General features: G+C 46.0%; 1 protein-coding gene across 1 annotated transcript in view; it reads left to right on the top strand.

The window, feature by feature from the left end:
- Window positions 1-17,935, top strand: part of CAMSAP3 (calmodulin regulated spectrin associated protein family member 3) — a 174,216-nt gene that overhangs the window by 149,253 nt on the left and 7,028 nt on the right. Inside the window, exons 14-17 of the mRNA XM_082253167.1 lie at window positions 6,336-6,469; window positions 6,652-6,899; window positions 7,001-7,103; window positions 17,552-17,670. Of these exons, the coding sequence (XP_082109293.1) occupies window positions 6,336-6,469; window positions 6,652-6,899; window positions 7,001-7,103; window positions 17,552-17,670 (604 nt within the window). The remainder of the gene's footprint in view (window positions 1-6,335; window positions 6,470-6,651; window positions 6,900-7,000; window positions 7,104-17,551; window positions 17,671-17,935) is intronic.

Here is a 17,935-nt window from a genome sequence, read left to right as displayed (position 1 = left end):
GTTATGCTGCCCTCTACAGGAGTAGGACTAGACAGGAAAGAAAACGTTCTGGCCACACCCTAGGGGCAGTCCCAGAGGTTATATCCTCTCACTTCCTGCTCTAGCAAATCAGTTTTTTTCTGTCTAGTTAGGAGTAAGGACCTAGATACCTTGCTGGGATCTTCGGTCCTGGCAGGATTTTTTTCTTAGAAAAGATTTTTTAGACAGCTTTTTTTCTCCAGTGTTCCTGTGAGATCTTCAAGCAAGAAAGCTGGAACTGGGCGACGGGCTGGATGTTGAGATCCAGTGGTCACCCCAGTTCAGCCTACGAGCGCGTGCAGGCCAAAGACCATGAGTCACGGCGTCCGTATTGGTCAACAGCCCTCCTACCTCGGTGGAGAGGGGTACTGTCAGGAGTTGGCGCCCGCCTGGTTCCGGTATGGTGAGTAGTATGTTCCCCCTGACGGGTCTTGTGGTGAACGCGGGCCCCTCTCTGTTATGGTAAGGATGGGTTCCCCTCTATCCTATAACATGTCACAGATCCCCCTAATTGAGTGTGATTTTTGTGTACAAGAAGCCAGGAGGCTTGGTTTGGGAGCTGACAATCTAATTGTAAAGATGTGAAAATGATTGTAGTCAGTGGCAGTACTAGAACTTTACTGTGATAGTATAAGGTATCCTACCTGTCAGTAGCCACAGGGCGATGTCTATACATGTATACTGCATCCCAGATCATTCCTCCAGCTAGCAGATGCCTCCCGACGGCCACGGACCGCATACGGCCCGCCAGGGTCCGGTACCGCCGACCACGCTGACCACCATGAGGGTGAAGGGTTGTGAGGCCGAGATCCTTCTGCAGACATGCCGCTATTCTGTGCAGGCCGTCGCCATTGTCTGGTAGATCGCACGAGGCCGCCATTTTGGTGTAGCCTCGTGTCTCCAGCATGGGGGCGGCCATGTTTGAGGTGACTCAAACACCTCGTGGAGCCAGGGGGAGGCGCCGGCAGGCGTGTTAAGGGGCGGAGCCGCCTCCTTTACCCAGGAAATAGGGCCAAAGACTTCCTGTCTGTAACAGGACAGCACTGAGCAAGCTGATGAAAACTTCTGTGCATCAGGGATGAGCCTTGGGGTCTCTCTCTCTCTCTCTCTCTCTCTCTGTGGGGTCCAAAAAGGCAGGTAACACTGAGGGGCGCTGTTGCGACTGGGGGACACAAAAAAAAAAAAAAAAAAGTTTTTTACTTTGTCATTTTTTGTCGCTGGCAAGTGTCTTGTATAATCATTGACCCTGCCGCATAGGTATCCCCACCTGATCCCCTCAAAGTGGCCGCAGGACCCTCCAGTACCCCACTTGTTTTTAATGCATTATCGGCAGTTTTGGAGTCTTTGGTATCCCGGGTGGAGGTGGCCTGTCAGGGACGGGGGTCAAGTAGCGACCCCCGCCTACCCCTATTGTTTATCAGATTCTTCAGATACAATGCAGTTGCAGGTCCCTCCTAGGGGGCTGTTGTCTCAGGTAATATCTCCTCAGCAATGAGGAGCACGTTTCTGCCTCCGCCATAGCACAAGAGTGGTGGATGCACTAGTTGTGTCCGTCCGGGAAACCTTTAGTCTTGAGGTTACACCGGCAGAGGTAGCTGAGACTGAGATTCCTTTTTTGGTACTTGTTAGCCTACCAAAAGGGCGAAGGATTTTCCTTTACCCAAATGGGGTCGTTTTGAAACAAACCCCTGTTATTTCCAAACGCATGGCTAGGTGCTATCCATTTGAGGAATTCCTCTTTATAGGATAGACGGTACCACCTGCTGTCTTGCCACAGACTGTTAGGAAAGAAGGACCTCGTAACTAACGAGGACCTTCCTTTTCTGCTCATAAGAGTTGTTCGTTCCGCGAGGGCGGGTGATAAGGCGAAACCCTCCAAAGCCCCTTTAGAGGGGTTTCAAAGGGCGCTGGTCGGCTAAACAAAGAGTCCGGCTCAGCCAAGCCTGAAGAATATAGCCTGATGCGCCCCTACCCATCTCTGGGGTGGGGGGGTTGTCTTCACCAGTTTCTGGAGGACACAGGATCGAGTTTCGATCACTTCCACCTGTGCGATTCTTCCCTTCTAACATTGAACGGTTTCAGGGGTTCTATTCGAACCTATTCACAATGCCCAGGAAAGAGGGCAAGGTGCGTCCAAATCTGGACTTGGGAAGAGATAGAGTCCATCCGTACAGTGGTGGCCTCCCTGCATCAGGGGGATTTCCTGGCGTCAATAGACATTTAGGAGGCCTATCTTTATATCCCCATCATCGCAGGACATCAGCGTTTTTTCGCTTTCCCAAAGATCATCCCTGGTTCCCACCAGGAGACTGAACTATCTGGGCCTAAGGTTGGATACATCCTGGGCAAGAGAGTTTCTCCTTGCGGAGAAACTCCAGAAGGTTCAGTCAACGATTTGGATGTTGCTGTCCGTCAATTGGCTGGGACTGATGGTGGCCTTCTTAGAGGCAGTACCGTATACCCAGTCTCCTACCCGAATTCTCCTTCTTTTAATGGAATCAGAATTCTTATTCCCTGGACAATCGGATCCGGTTGAGCGAGCGGACCAGGAAGTCTCCGATGCTCAACCAGGGGAAGTCATTTCTTCCGATAGTATCCAGATTACCAATAGGGTATCGGAACTGAGAGTGATCAGATTTTGTCTGATTTACTGGATCGAGCAGCTCTAGAGCAGCCCGATTCGGATCCAATCGCATATGGCCTCTTCATCCAGAGGTTTTTCACTAGCTGTCCCTTCATTGGGACATCCCGGATGTGGATCTGTTGGCACCTTGGCTCAACAGGAAGGTGCGGAGGTTTGTAGCTCGCACCGCGATCCTCTAGCGGACGCAGCAGAAACGCTAATCGTCCCGTGGGGGCAGTATCAGCTACGGCATGCCTTCCATCCTCTCAAGTTGCTGCGGGAACTTCTTCGCAGGATAGAGGTGGAGGGAATTCCAGTTATTCTGGAAATTCCGGACTGACCTCGTCGAGCCTGGTACGCCGACTTGGTGAGGCTAGTCGCGGACGCTCCTTGGAGACTTCCTCTCAGGGAGGATTTGCGGTCTCAGGGACCGATCTTCCATCTTGCTTTACAGTCGCTGGCTTAATGGCCTGGCCATTGAGACACAGGTACTGAAGGGCAAGGGAGTGTCAGCTTCAGTTATTCCTACTTCCAGTTAAAGCAAGGAAAGCGACTTCCAGCACATGGAAGTCTTATATTGCGTGGTGTGAATCTCTTGGATTTCCCCCACATACCTATTTGGTGATCCGAATCTTGGTCTGTCTGCAACAAGGGGTTGAGCAGAAACTATCCTTGAGCACGATTAAGGGTCAGGTTTTCGGCGTTAGCAATCTTCTTTTTAGAAACCTTTGGCTAATCATTCCTTGGTGCGGAATTTCATCCAGGGGGTGCGACAGCTGGCTCCGCCAGTGCGCGCACCCTTACCGCCTGGGATCTTAATTTAGTGTGGTCGGTTCTTCAGAAACTTCTCTTTGAAGATATCAGGGAGATTCCCTTGCTTACATTATCCCAGAAGGTGGCCTTCTTGGTGGCCATTACTTCTGTACGCAGGGTGTCAGAACTGGCCGCATTATCCTGTCGTTCCCCAGATCTGGTGGTTCATAGGGATAAGGTGGTTCTTCTTCCGAATCCATCCTTCCTTCCTAAAGTGGTTTTCGTAAGACTGACTCACTTTTGTGATCACGGATAGCCCTTGAAGGGGATTGCCTGTGTCTGCCGCGACCATATCTAGATGGATCAGTCAGACGGTGGTACAGGCTTATTCTATTAAGGGTCGGAATCCTCCGTTTCCTGTTAGGGCGCACTTCACTCGAGCGCTCAGTACTTCCTGGGCCTATCGCCATCAGGCGTCAGTGGTCCAGGTATGTAAGGCGACCACCTGGTCGTCGGTACATACCTTTACAAAATTTTATAAGATTGATGTGATGGCATTGGCGGATGCCTCATTTGGCCGCAAAGTTTTGCAGGCCGCAATTTGAGGAGACCGGTGGTCTACCTCAAGGGTTTTTTTCTGTTGAAAAATTTCTGTTGAGTCTCATCACTGAGGATGAGCATGGTAAACTTCTAGTTGGCACCGGTTGGGCCTTCTAGATTGGATTTGATTTCCATTTTTCCCACCCCTCATTTGTGGTACTGCTTTGGGACGTCCCGAGGGTGTTGAATCACCGAGGACTACGTCTGTCAATGAGCGATAGAGAAAAATGGATTTTTGTAAAATCTTACCGTAAAATCCTTTTCTCTTAGCTCATTGATAGACGTAGTACCCGCCCCTCTGTTTTTAAGTTGGGTTGGGTTAAATTCTCTAAACACTGCTTTGTGACATAACTGATTTGCTAGAGCAGGAAGTGAGAGGATATACCCTCTGGGACTGCCCCTAGGGTGTGGCCAGAACGTTTTCTTTCCTGTCTAGTCCTACTCCTGTAGAGGGCAGCATAACTCGAGGGTGTTGAATCACCGAGGACTACGTCTGTCAATGAGCTAAGAGAAAAGGATTTTACGGTAAGATTTTACAAAAATCTATTTATTTTATTTAGAATACAACATAGATGACATATCAAATGTTTAAACTGAGAAAATGTATAATTTTAAGGGAAAAATAGGTTGATTTTAAATTTCAAGGGATCAACACATCTCAAAAAAGTTGGGATAAGGCCATGTTTACCACTGTGTGGCATCCCCTCTTCTTTTTATAACCGTCTGCAAACATCTGGGGACCGAGGAGACAAGTTGCTCAAGTTTAGGAATAGGAATGTTGTCCCATTCTTGTCTAATACAGGCTTCTAGTTGCTCAACTGTCTTAGATCTTCTTTGTCGCATCTTCCTCTTTATGATGTGTCAAATGTTTTCTATGGGTGAAAGATCTGGACTGCAGGCTGGCAATTTCAGTACCCGGATCCTTCTTCTACGCAGCCATGATGTTGTAACTGATGCAGTATGTGGTCTGGCATTGTCATGTTGGAAAACGCAAGGTCTTCCCTGAAAGAGAGGACGTCTGGATGAGAGCATATGTTGTTCTAGAACTTGGATATACCTTTCAGCATTGATGGTGCCTTTCCAGATGTGCAAGCTGCCCATGCCACACGCACTCATGCAACCCCATACCATCAGAGATGCAGGCTTCTGAACTGAGCGCTGATAACAACTTGGGTTGTCCTTGTCCTCTTTAGTCCGGATGACATGGCATCCCAGTTTTCCAAAAAGAACTTCACATTTTGATTTGTCTGACCACAGAACAGTTTTCCACTTTGCCACAGACCATTTTAAATGAGCCTTGGCCCTGAGAAAAAAGCCTGCACTTCTGGATCATGTTTAGATATGGCTTCTTTTTTGGCCTATCAAGTTTTAGATGGCAACGGCGAATGGCACGGTGGATTGTGTTCACCGACAATGTTTTCCGCAAATATTCCTGAGCCCTATTCCTATTACAGTAGCATTCCTGTATGTGATGCAGTGCTGTCTAAGGGCCCGAAGATCACGGGCATCCAGTATGGTTTTCCGACCTTGACCCTTACGCACAGATTTTGTTCCAGATTCTCTGAATCTTTGGATGATATTATGTACTGTAGATGGTGATGACTCCAAACTCTTTCAAATTTTTCTCTGAGAAACTCCTTTCTGATATTGCTCCACTATTTTTTCGCCACAGCATTGGGGTAATTGGTGATCCTCTGCCCATCTTGACTTCTGAGAGACACTGCCACTCTGAGAGGCTCTTTTTTTTTACCCAATCATGTTGCCAATTGACCTAATAAGATGCAAATTGGTCCTCCAGCTGTTCCTTATATGTACATTTAACTTTTCCGGCCTCATATTGCTACCTGTCCCAACTTTTTTGGAATGTGTAGCTCTCGTGAAATCTAAAATGAGCCAATATTTGGCATGACATTTCAAAATGTCTCACTTTCAACATTTGATATGTTATCTATATTATATTGTGAATAAAATATAAGTTTATGAGATTTTTAAATTAGTCCATTCCTTTTTTACTCACAATTTGTACAGTGTCCCAACTTTTTTGGATTTGGGTTTGTGTGTGTATGTATGTATGTATGTATGTATGTATGTATGTATGTATATATATATATATATATATATATAATTTCCAAATCCACTTTAATTCTGAAAGCACTAAAACACCATCAGATAGATTATATTCTGTTCTCTTTACTTTTTAAATATTAAAATCCATTAGTATTTCCTACACTGCTACTGTTTGGGCATTTGTCATCCATTAAATGTTCTTTATGGTGATAGTGGGGATTGGAGACGTAATTGATAGCTGTAAATTTAAATGTCTTCCATTTTGTTTCCTTAGAGTGAGGAGAGGACAGAGGTGGAGATGGCCCAAAGGAGAGCAGCCTTGTTAGAGAGACAGCAGAAGAGGAGTGAGGAAGCCAAAAAACGAAAACAGTGGCAGGAGGAAGAAAGGGAGAAGAAAGAGGATGCCAAGTATGTTCTACCTGGGCAACATAAATTTTATAATCTTCTTTTGCTAATAAAAACTTTTGAGTTTCCAGTTGGATAGAGTCAAGATACTCTTTCTGGACTAGCTATAGGCGTAATATTTTTCAATGTATACATTTTGGGTGGATAATGTGGTTTTTTTTTTTTTCTTTGTTTTTTTTTTTAAGTAAACAGCAAGAGGAGCAGCAGCAGCAACAACAACAGCGGCAGCGTAAGGATGAGGAGACTATTCTACGTCGCGGTGACTTCACAAGGCAAGAGTATCAGCGTCGACACCAGCTGAAGATCATGGAAGACCTGGACAAAGTTCTCCGGCAGAAACCAATGACCGTCCGGGCTGTTAAGAAGCCTCGACCCAAGACCGTATTCCACGATGACTCGATGATTGCCCGAAGCCCTGTCAGAGGATTGTTGGGTAATAGTTTAGATTAAAGAAATGAGTGTAACTCATGGTTCTTAGAAGATGGCTTTTGCTGTATTTGCACTCATTGTTACTTTTTTGTGGTCTGTTTTCAGGATCCAAGCTAAGTAAAGTTTATTCTCAGTCCACCATGTCCCTCTCCACGGTGGGGAATGAAAATGGCAGTGGAACTATGAGGAAGTCCCCCAGATCTCCAAGGTAAAGTTTTTACCTCTGTGGACAACATGTAGGGGATGTAGACAGCATGAAAGACAAAATAGCCTAAAGAGTGTTGTCTTTTTGTCTTCGTTTGGCATCTTGCGATGCATACAGGGAGCCTACCTACCTGCCAAGTATTTTAGTTTGCCTTGCTTCTTTATCTCTGTAATCTGGTGATGCTGGAACACGTGCTGGGGATGTTGCCTTTCAGACACAGAAATCCTGATGTAAAAGAAATGTCAGTATGAAGCGCAGTTTTCCCACAGCTACCATTCAGAATCAAACGTGCCTTAGAAGTTTGAATGTTATTGATGAAGAAATTGTAGAGCGCAGTTATACTGGACAACATGGAGTACACTGTTCCATTTAGATTCTTTTATGCTTGATGTTCTTTACAAAAGGGGTGGAAATATTACAAGGTGTATAAAATCTCTTGTTCTGCACTTTCTAAAAAGGCCCAATAGAAATTTATAAAGTATTCTGCTAGCATGATCTGGTTAAGGCCAGATTCACACTTTGTGCCCATGTTGTTGCACAGTGTCCGTAGCTTATGATGTATTGCTAGTCATATTTAATAATTAACCTTGCAGTATTGAAAACTCATGGACCGTGTTTTGAGGGTCCATTAAAAATGGATGCGCATGCTCAACAAAGCGCACATCAAAACTAAAAAAAAAGAAAAAAAGCCCCTCAGCATATGTGAAAAGGCACTTGATTTTAAAGTGGACTCTTTGGACAGAGGATGAAAGGATTGTTTAATCCTGGTACTAAACCCGTGACCCAAAAGACACATATGGCCATTAGGTGTTACCATACACTTCTCAGTCCCAGCAGTCAGTAGTAGTGATTTTTCCATACCTAGGTGCTTTCCCAGGGATAGTGACAGAAAATATTTGTTAAATATTATTTCATTGCAGTTCACTATTAGTTTTCTTTCTTTCAATTTTTTTTTTTTTATTCTTTTATTTTCACCTGGTGATTTGACCAGAAAGTCTGGTATTTTTCAACTTCCTTTAACAGACCAGGCTGTCTTTTATTCCCAGTACAATGTTTTTTTATGCACAAAAAAATTAAAACCCAATAAAACTTTTTGTGAAATAACAGACCGAGCGGTCCAGACAAAGTAGCAGTTAGAAGATTGAGACAAACCATTTAAAACTACGGGGTGCTTATAATGGTCAGTTTTTATTCATGTATGTAAAGCCTTTATCCCAAAAGGAAAAAATAAAACTTTCTCTTTTGTTCATTGACGGACACAGCTGCTGATATTCTTAACCATTGGGTTATAATGCTCCCTACAGGAGTAGGACACTAGGCAGAAAAAAGTCTGGCTATGCCAGGGGGTATACTCCCTCTCTCTGCTATAGGTACTGCCCTGCCTAGTCGGGAGTAAGGACCTAGTTCCTTGCTGGAATCTCTGGTCCTGGTAACATTTTTTCTTTTAGATAGATTTTTTTTTCCTGGTTTTTCATGTGAGATCCACAATCAACTGCCAGCCTGGACGATGGGCTGGATAATCTATATCCAGTGGTCACCCCAGTCTGGCCAGCGAGCGCACGCAGACCTCAGCTCCGCGCTAGTTCGGCCGCGACATAGTCCCACCAGACAGGGGCTGGGCTACGAGTTAGACGACCGGGTCTCTTATGGGTCGACTGACAAGGGATCAAAGCCCTTCAGGGCCTCCTCTGGAGGATCCAAGTGAACTAGGTCTGGCAAGTCAAGAGCGGGCTTCTCCAGACTGGAGGACAAGGCCCCTTCAGCTTAAAGGTGCGCCCTCACCCATATTTGGGGTGGGGGGACGTCTTCGCTGGTTCCTGGACCCGTGGACTTCCCTGCTACAAGGCAAGTAGGTCCATGAAGTCATACAGTCTGGCTACAAGCTCAAGTTTCGTTCTTACCTTCTGGAAAGGTTTTTTCCTTCCAACGTGCGACTGTCCCTGATCCGCTTACAGGCTCTCTTTAGGGCAGTGCAAGACCGTTTACTTCAAGGGGTGATTGTCCCGGTTCCTACTTCGGAACGTTTTCAGGGGTTTTACTCAAACCTGTTTACAGTCCCCAGAAAGGAAGGCGTCCAATCCTGGACCTCAAGGTGCTGAACTGCTTGTGCAGAAGTTCAGACTGGAGTCTGTTCGCATGGTGGTGGCTTCCCTGAATCAGGGGGATTTTCTTGCCTCCATCGACATCAAGGATGCTTACCTTCACATTCCAATATGTGTCGGTCACCAGCGCTTCCTCCGCTTTGCCGTGGGAGAGGAGCATTATCAGTTTGTGGCGTTACCCTTTGGTCTCGCCTCCGCTCCTCGGGTCTTCACGAAAGTGTTGGCCCTGTTGCTAGCATTGTTACGTTAGTAGGGGATTGCGATTCCCTGGCTACTTGGACGACCTTCTTCTGCAAGCAGAGTCTCCTACTGCACTGGTAGAAAACCTGGAGATCTCCATACGGACCCCGAGGAAATTCGGCTGGATTCTGAATCTTCAAAAGTCTGCCTTGGTTCCTTCCACAAAACTAGACTATCTGGACTCGGCCTTAACCCTGGAAGAGTCCAGACTACCGATCAATATCCTGGAGCCCCCAGCGATCAGACTGTGCCTGGAACATTGGACGGATCATTTAAAAGGATGTCCAGTGCGCATTCAATCAGACAATGCCACAGCCGAGGCTTATGTCAATCACCAAGGGAGCACAAGTAGTGTCCTGGCGCCTCCTGGAGGTAGCCGGCATTCTCAGGTGGGCAGAACGCTTGTTCCAGCCCTTTCCGCCATACATATTCCTGGAGAGGAAAACTGGCAGGGGGATTACCTCAGTCGGCAGGCGTTGGACCAGGGGGAATGGTCTCTTCATCCGGAGGTGTTTCATCAGTTTCCGGTGGGCTCCCCCGAGGTGGATCTGTTGGCAGAGGTTCGTGGCATGGTCACGGGATCCTCTGGTGGATGCCACAGATGCTCTGGTGGCCCTGTGGGATCAGTATCGTCTGATTTATGCCTTCCCTCCTCTTAAGCTTCTGCCAAGACTTAGAGGCAGGATCGAGGCAGAAGGGATTCCAGTCATCTTAGTGGCCCCAGACTGGCCTCGCGAGGATTGGGTACGTTGATCTGGTGCAGCTGGTCGCCGATGTTCCTTGGAAGCTTCCTCTCAGGGAGGATCTGCTGTTCCAAGGGCAGATCTTCCACCCTGCTTTACAGTCGCTAGCTTTGATGGCTTGGCTGTTGAAAGCCAGGTACTGAAGGATAGGAGTTGGTCTGAATCGGTGATTCCAACGCTGTTAAAAGCTAGGAAATCTACTTCTAGGAAGATCTACCATCGTACGTGGAAGATGTACAGTGCCTTGCAAAAGTATTGACATTTTCCGCGTTTTGTTGCCTCACAACCTGGAATTTGCATCATTTAATTTTCAGAACATGCCCACAACTTTGAAGATTTTGTTTTTTTTTTTTTATTGTGAAGCAGTGGCGGCTGGTGCTCAAAATTTTTGGGGGGGCGCAAAAAGAAAAATGTAATAGGTATTGCTTCGTGCCAAAAAACGCAGTAAAAAATTGCGTGACTTTGAAATCATGGCACAGGTGATGGTATAGGCATGGCATAGGTGATGGTACAGGCATGGCACAGGTGATGGTACAGGAGATGGTATAGGCATGGCACAGATATGGTATAGGCATGGCACAGATATGGTATAGGCATGGCACAGATATGGTATAGGCATGGCACAGGTCATGGTACAGGAGATGGTATATGCCCCTGTAAAATGTTGCTGATATTAAAAAAAATATCTGTAGCGTCGTTTCAGGCGTTGTGTTCAAATAGTTCTTTAGCCAGGCTTAAACAAAGTGTGATTTTATTCAAACACACTTGGCACATCAAGCATAAATACAATGTAAAAAGTAAGTACAGTTCAGTACATTGTAAGTGAATAAGTAAGAAAAATTAGTTGCCTGCTAGCTCTGCTTCCAAAGAGGACTGAGAAACAGCTGTTGTAGTTTGAGTGTGTAGGCCTAAAGAAAACAATGAAATGAGGTTTCAATATGTACGTGTTAAGTCTTCAGTGTGAAGGAGGTGTGTGGTTGTATGTGATGTCCTGGCATCTGTGCTCCAGGACACTGCTTTTATACTGTTTCAGACCGTCAAGACTCGTAATGCAGTTATGACCTAATACAGTTTAAGCTAAATGTGTGATGCCCATATTAGTAATAATTCCTAATATGTATATGACCAAAACGCTGACTTAGACTGATACTACTTTGATTGACAGAAACATATAGTAGTATTCTCAAAATACACTGTAGTATGAAATGACCTTTCCTGATTCAGAATAGATAACCTTTGTGACATATACATTCTTTTACAACTGTAACCAAACTTACAAAAGGATAATCAATTTCAATATTATGTATATATATATATATATATATATATATATATATATATACATATATACACACATATCACAACACACAATTCTTTACACTCTATTAAACAGTTAATTTACTTAAATAAGTAACTTAAATACTAACTCTATTATAGATAACCCATTATTCTTGACATAAAAGATATGTTCACGTGTCTAGTTAAGTATGTCTCAAATATCTCTGAAGCTATATCTGACAAGTTAGCCACTGACCTATTGACCTCTCAAGCAATGAATTCTGGTCAAAAGAAGGGAGACAACTGGACAAGAATGACATTCAAACTGCTATTTTGGTTTTGACCTTATGCCTAGGCTTCCCAGTAACAAGGGTAAAGAGAACCTGCATAATTACAAAATCCATGATCAAGCCGAATTAATAAAATAATTCTACAGCCCCCTTTCAATGCAGAGACCAGCGTACATGCCCCCTTTCAATGCAGAGACCAGCGTACATGCCCCCTTTCAGTGCAGAGACCAGCGTGCGTGCCCCCTTTCAGTGCAGAGACCAGCGTGCGTGCCCCCTTTCAGTGCAGAGACCAGCGTGCGTGCCCCCTTTCAATGCAGAGACCAGCGTGTGTGCCCCCTTTCAATGCAGAGACCAGCGAGCGTGCCCCCTTCAATGCAATAAACACTGTGCTGTGCCCCCTTCAATGCAATGAACACTGTGCTGTGCCCCCACAATGCAGAGTTCAGCGTGCGTGCCCCCTTCAATGCAACTGTGCTGTGCCCCCTTCAATGCAATGAACACTGTTCCATGCCCCCATCAATGCAGAGTTCAGCGTGCGAGCCCCTTTCAATGCAGAGCGCCACAGCATTGTCCCCAATCACTGCAGAGCGCCACAGCATTGTCCCCAATGATTGCAGAGCGCCACAGCATTGTCCCCAATGATTGCAGAGTGCCCACAGCATTGTCCCCCAATGATTGCAGAGTGCCCACAGCATTGTCCCCCAATGATTGCAGAGTGCCCACAGCATTGTCCCCCAATCAATGCAGAGACCAGCGTGCGTGCTCCCTTCAATTTAATGCACTTACCTGGCCGCGGCTCAGCTCCCGGCGGCGGCTTCTCCCCTCCTCTATACTTCGTCCTCTTCTGCGGCGGTGGGAAGGTGAGCGGCTTCTCCCTCGTCTCGGCCTCTCCTCTTCTCTGCGGCGGGAACCGGCGGGAAGGTGATCGGCGGTGACGGTGAGTGACTGATGCACGCACCGGCACCGCCCCCATTGCGACGTCAGCGGGATGTCCTGGATGATGATTGGTCCAGGCTGGAGACTGGATCAATCACAGCCAGGATATCACGAAAGTGGGGGTGTCCTAGCTCTGTGCCCTGCGCCCAGGTTACGCCCCCAGAAGGCAGCCAATCAGTGCCTTTCTGGATCGTAAACCCCACCCCCCCCCAACAGCCTCCACATAGGCCGGCGAACACAATTTTTTTTTTTTTTAAACTTTATTGCTCTTTTTGAAAAAAAATGTTTTCTTTTTTTAGGGGGGGGGGGGCGGCGCCCTGGCGCCCCCTATGCACAGGCCGCCACTGTTGTGAAGCTAACAACAAATAGGACAAAATAACAGAAAAAGTCAATGTGCATAACTATTCACCCCCCTAAAGTCAATACTTTGTAGAGCCACCTTTTGCGGCAATCACAGCTCCAAGTTGCTTTGATAAGTCTCTATGAGCTTGCCACATCTTACCACTGGGATTTTTGCCCATTCCTGCTTGCAAAACTACTCCAGCTCCTTCAAGTTGGATGGTTTGTGCTTGTTTGAGCAATCTTTTACCTGTTCCCGACCGCCCGCGGCAGTTATACAGCGGCAGGCAGCCGCTCACAGGAAAATCGCCGTAGCTGTACGTCGCTCTCATGCACGAAGCTAGGGGGGGCGAACGGGGAAGCCGATGCAGTGGGCAGGCGGCTCCGATTGCCGCCTGACACCCGCGGTCGTTCCCCTGTAAACACAGCTGACCGTTCTTCTCTCTGGAATGATCATAGAGCCCATGTGATCCTTCTATATAGGATCACATGTCTCTATGGTCATTTCAGAAGCCACGCCCCCCCCCCCCACAGTTAGAATCACTCCCCTAGGCTCACATTTAGCCCCTTGATCACCCACAATGTTAACCCCTTCCCTGCCAGTGTCATTATTACAGTAACCGTGCATATTTTTAGCACTGATTACTGTAGTAATGTCACTGGTACCCCCAAAAGTGTCAAATATGTCAGTCAGGGGTCCAATCTGTCCGCCACAATGTCGCAGTACCGCAAAAAATTGCAGATCGCCACCGTTACTAGTAAAAAACTGTAGAAAAACAATAAACATGACATAAATCTTTCCCGTAGTTAGTAGACACAAAAACTTTTGTGCAAACCAATCAAAATACACTTCTTGTGATTTTTTTTTTTTAACCAAAAATATGGAGCAGAAAACAAATTGGCCTAAAATGTTAAACATTTTTGATTTTTAAATTTTTTTTTTTTGAGAATGTCATATAGCAGAATGTGAAAAATATTGTTTTTTTTTTTTCAAAATTGTTGTTCTTTTTTTTGTTTATAGCGCAAAAATTAAAAATCGCACAGGTGACCAAATACCACCAAAAGAAAGCTCTGTTTGTGGGGGGGAAAAAAGGACATCAATTTTATTTGGGTACATCATCACACGATCACGCAATTGTCTGTTAAAGTAACGCAGTGTCGAAACGCAAAATAGGGCCTGGTCGGGAAGGGGGCCTTAAAGTGGTTAAGTCTGGCCACAGATTTTTGATTGGATTGAGATCTGGGCTCTGACTAGGCCATTCCAACACATTTACATGTTTTCCCCTTAAACCACTCAAGTGTTGCTTTAGCAGTGTGTTTGGGGATGATGTTCTTTGGGTGATGTGATGTGTTGGGTTTGCGCCAGACATAGCGTTTTCTTTGATGGCCGAAAAGTTACATTTCAGTCTCATCAGACCAGAGCACCTTCCTCCATACATTTTGTGAGTCTCCCACATGCCTTTTCGCAAACTCAAAACGTGCCATTGTGTTTTTTTGCTGAAAGTAATGCCTTTCTTCTGGCCGCTCTGCCATGAAACACAACTCTATTAAACTACGCTTATTGTCGTTCTATGTACAGATACTCTAGTCTCTGCTGTGGAACTCTGCAGCTCCTCCGGGGTACCTTAGGTCTCTGTGCTGCCTCTCTGATTAATGCCCTCCTTGCCCGGGAGTTTTGGTGGGCGGCCATCTCTTGGCAGGTTTGCTGTTGTGCCATGTTCTTTCCATTTGGTTATGAAGGATTTGATGGTGCTCCTGGGAATCATCAAAGATTTGGATATTTTTATAACCTAACCCTGACTTGTACTTCTCAACAACATTGTCCCTTACTTGTTTGGGGAGTTCCTTGGTCTTCATGGCAATGTTTGGTTAGTAGTGCCTCTTGCTTAGGTGTTGCAGCCTCTGGGGCCTTTCAAAAAAGTGTGTATATGTAATGACCGATCATATGACACTTAGATTGCACACAGGTGGACATCATTTCATGAATTATGTGACTTCTGAAGGTAATTGGTTGCACCAGAGCTTTTTATGGGCGTCATAACAAAGGGGGTGAATACATACGCACATGCCAATTTTCTGTTTTCTATTTCTAAAAAATAGTTTTATGTATATATATTTTTCTCATTTCACTTCACCAACTTGGACTATTGCGTTCTGATCCATCACATAAAATTCAGATTACCAAAACATTGAACTTAAGGGTTTAATGTAACAAAATAGGTAAAAAGTCAAGGGAGGTGAATACTTTTGCAAGACACTGTACATCACGTGGTGTGAGTCCCTTGGGGTTCATCCTTGCTTCTTCTCAGTGGCTTGGATCTTGACCTTCCTTCCCAGGTAGTGTAACAGAACCGTGACCCAACAATGTGCTTGTGTGGTTCCATCAGAATTGAGCTGATACATTAGCATCTGCCATGACTCTGACTGTTCGGAGCAGTCCCCTATTGTCAATAGGCAGCTAGGCCTTTAACGTGGATCCTAGGCCTAGAGTCCAAGAGCCTGTGTGTCTTGGGGAGGTGTGAACTTGAATCCAAAGTAACATTACCCCAAACCAGGGCTCATAGTCAGTAGGCAAGAGGCTAGCCTGCAGTTCCCTCCAAAAGCCCCTGTCCTGAGGGAGTTTTTCACTGGGGGTTGAACAGAAATTGGCCTTTAGTACCATCAAAGGCCAGGTGTCGGCTTTGGCGGTCTTCTTTCAACAACCCTTGGCCACCCACTCCCTGGTGCGTACCTTTTTCAGGGTGTTCACCATTTGGTTTCTCCAGTGCGGTCTCCATTGCCACCTTGGGACCTCAATTTGCTGCTTTCGGTCCTCCGGAAGTTTACTTTGAGAATCTTCGAGAGAGTCCCTTGCTTACGCTGTCTCAGAAGGTGGGAATGAAGACATTGGGTTTTATTAACATGATATTCAAAACTAAAATTAAATTTATCAGGAAGTCTGATATACATGCAACAGCACCTTATCTATATGCAAAATTATATGACATGCCATACCGTTATGTTCAATTCCAAACCACAAACTCCATATTACAGACTCCCCTCGTCACGGACCATCCCATCACAGACTCCCCTCTTCACAGAGCCCTGCCAGCACAGACTCCCCTCTTCACAGACCATCCCATCACAGACTCCCCTCTTCACAGACCATCCCATCACAGACTCCCCTCTTCACAGACCATCCCATCACAGACTCCCCTCTTCACAGACCATCCCATCACAGACTCCCCTCTTCACAGACCATCCCATCACAGACTCCCCTCTTCACAGACCATCCCATCACAGACTCCCCTCCTCACAGACCATCCCATCACAGACTCCCCTCTTCACAGACCATCCCATCACAGACTCCCCTCTTCACAGACCATCCCATCACAGACTCCCCTCCTCACAGAGCCCTGCCATCGCAGAGCCCCCCCCCCCCCCCATCGCAGAGCTCTCCTCATCACAGAGCCCCCCCCCATCACAGTCCTCCATCGAGATTACAGACTGCCCCTTCCATAAGGTCGCAGCACTCCCGCTCCCTTATTTACACAAGATGGGAAGCATTGCAGGTCTGGACAGAGGGTGGGACTTTTCATGTAAAAGGCAGGTGATTGATTGCTCGGACAGCCCTGCTGTCTAGTAACCAATCACCTGCTTCTAAACTTGAAAAAGGAGGAGTGCTGCGATCTCATGGAAGGATTAGACCTGCCGCACCGCTGGGCCAGGTGGCGGAAAGCTGTACATCTGATCTGGTGCAGGCGGTGCGCACCAAACTGCTGGTAAAAAAATCTTGGGCGTCAATTTGCCGCCCCTCCTAAAGTTCTGCTGGGACCCATGGTAGGGCCGCCCCTGAACTTTTCCTGTAACTGCTTAATAAGTGTTAGCTGAACTTCAATTTTTGTAAGTCGAGTCTATTAAATACGCTAGTCTAACACTAACCTACCCCCCCCCCCCCCGACTGACAATGCTGCTGTCCAAAGGTGTCTGCCTTACTACTTCATCTAGAATGCAGACATCCTGAGAAAGGAAGTGTGTTACTGGCAGGATGACCATAATAAAATAAAAAAAATCCTAAAAAAATAAAACTAATGCAGCCACCACATCGAATGACTGGTAAGTTGCAATACATTACAATTTTTTTTTGGGGGGGGGTGGGTTTAATACCTCTCTAGCAGTCTCTTTTGTAATGTGTCCCCACACCTGTAAAAGCCTTTGGCCATCTCCTGCAGCCTGCCCACCGCCCTTCTGCTGTATTAGGTCCAATTCTTGACAATTGTTTTTTTTAGCATTACCCACACTGAACATTATGAGTGGCCCTTTGGTGATGTCAGGGACTTAACTTGAGATCCCTATGACTATTAGATTGACCAGCATTGGATTATAACCTCTGTTCCCCCATCCCAGTAAGCACCCAGGCAGTAAGGGGACACAGAAAGCACCACATAGCCTGATAGAGTTTAAGACTCTGAAGAAGACTGTTTATTTTTTGTATAATCAGATCATACACTAATAGACTTTGACTTTCTCTTTTATCCCCACAGAGCGGTCTCTCCCTCTGGTCTCATGTCTCCCAGCCGGGGTCTTTTTACTCAGAATGGCGATAAGGATTGGGACACTGGATCCACAGCATCATCCCCTGCCTCCATCCCAGAATACACTGGTACTTATTTCCCCTTCTTCTCTCATAATGATCTGTACATTAATGCTCTGTTAATTTCATTAATTCTAAAAATAGATCTTTGTTATTTTTAGTTGTACAAAATTTCCACAAACTGGGCTGCTGCTTATAACCGCAAGCCAGACTCCATCTTTCTTTGTCTAGCCTGTTCAAACAAAACTAGATTTCTGTTTTTCTCTTTTTACCACTACATTTCTCTTCCCCACTCCACTCTCTCCCCCTCTTCATTTTTTTCTACCATGCTCCC

This window comes from Pelophylax lessonae (genome assembly GCF_965119305.1).
Source record: "Pelophylax lessonae genome assembly, chromosome: 4".
NCBI lineage: Eukaryota > Metazoa > Chordata > Amphibia > Anura > Ranidae > Pelophylax > Pelophylax lessonae.
The sequence above is the reverse complement of the archived record's forward strand: the minus strand, read 5'-3'. Positions and strand labels throughout refer to the sequence as shown.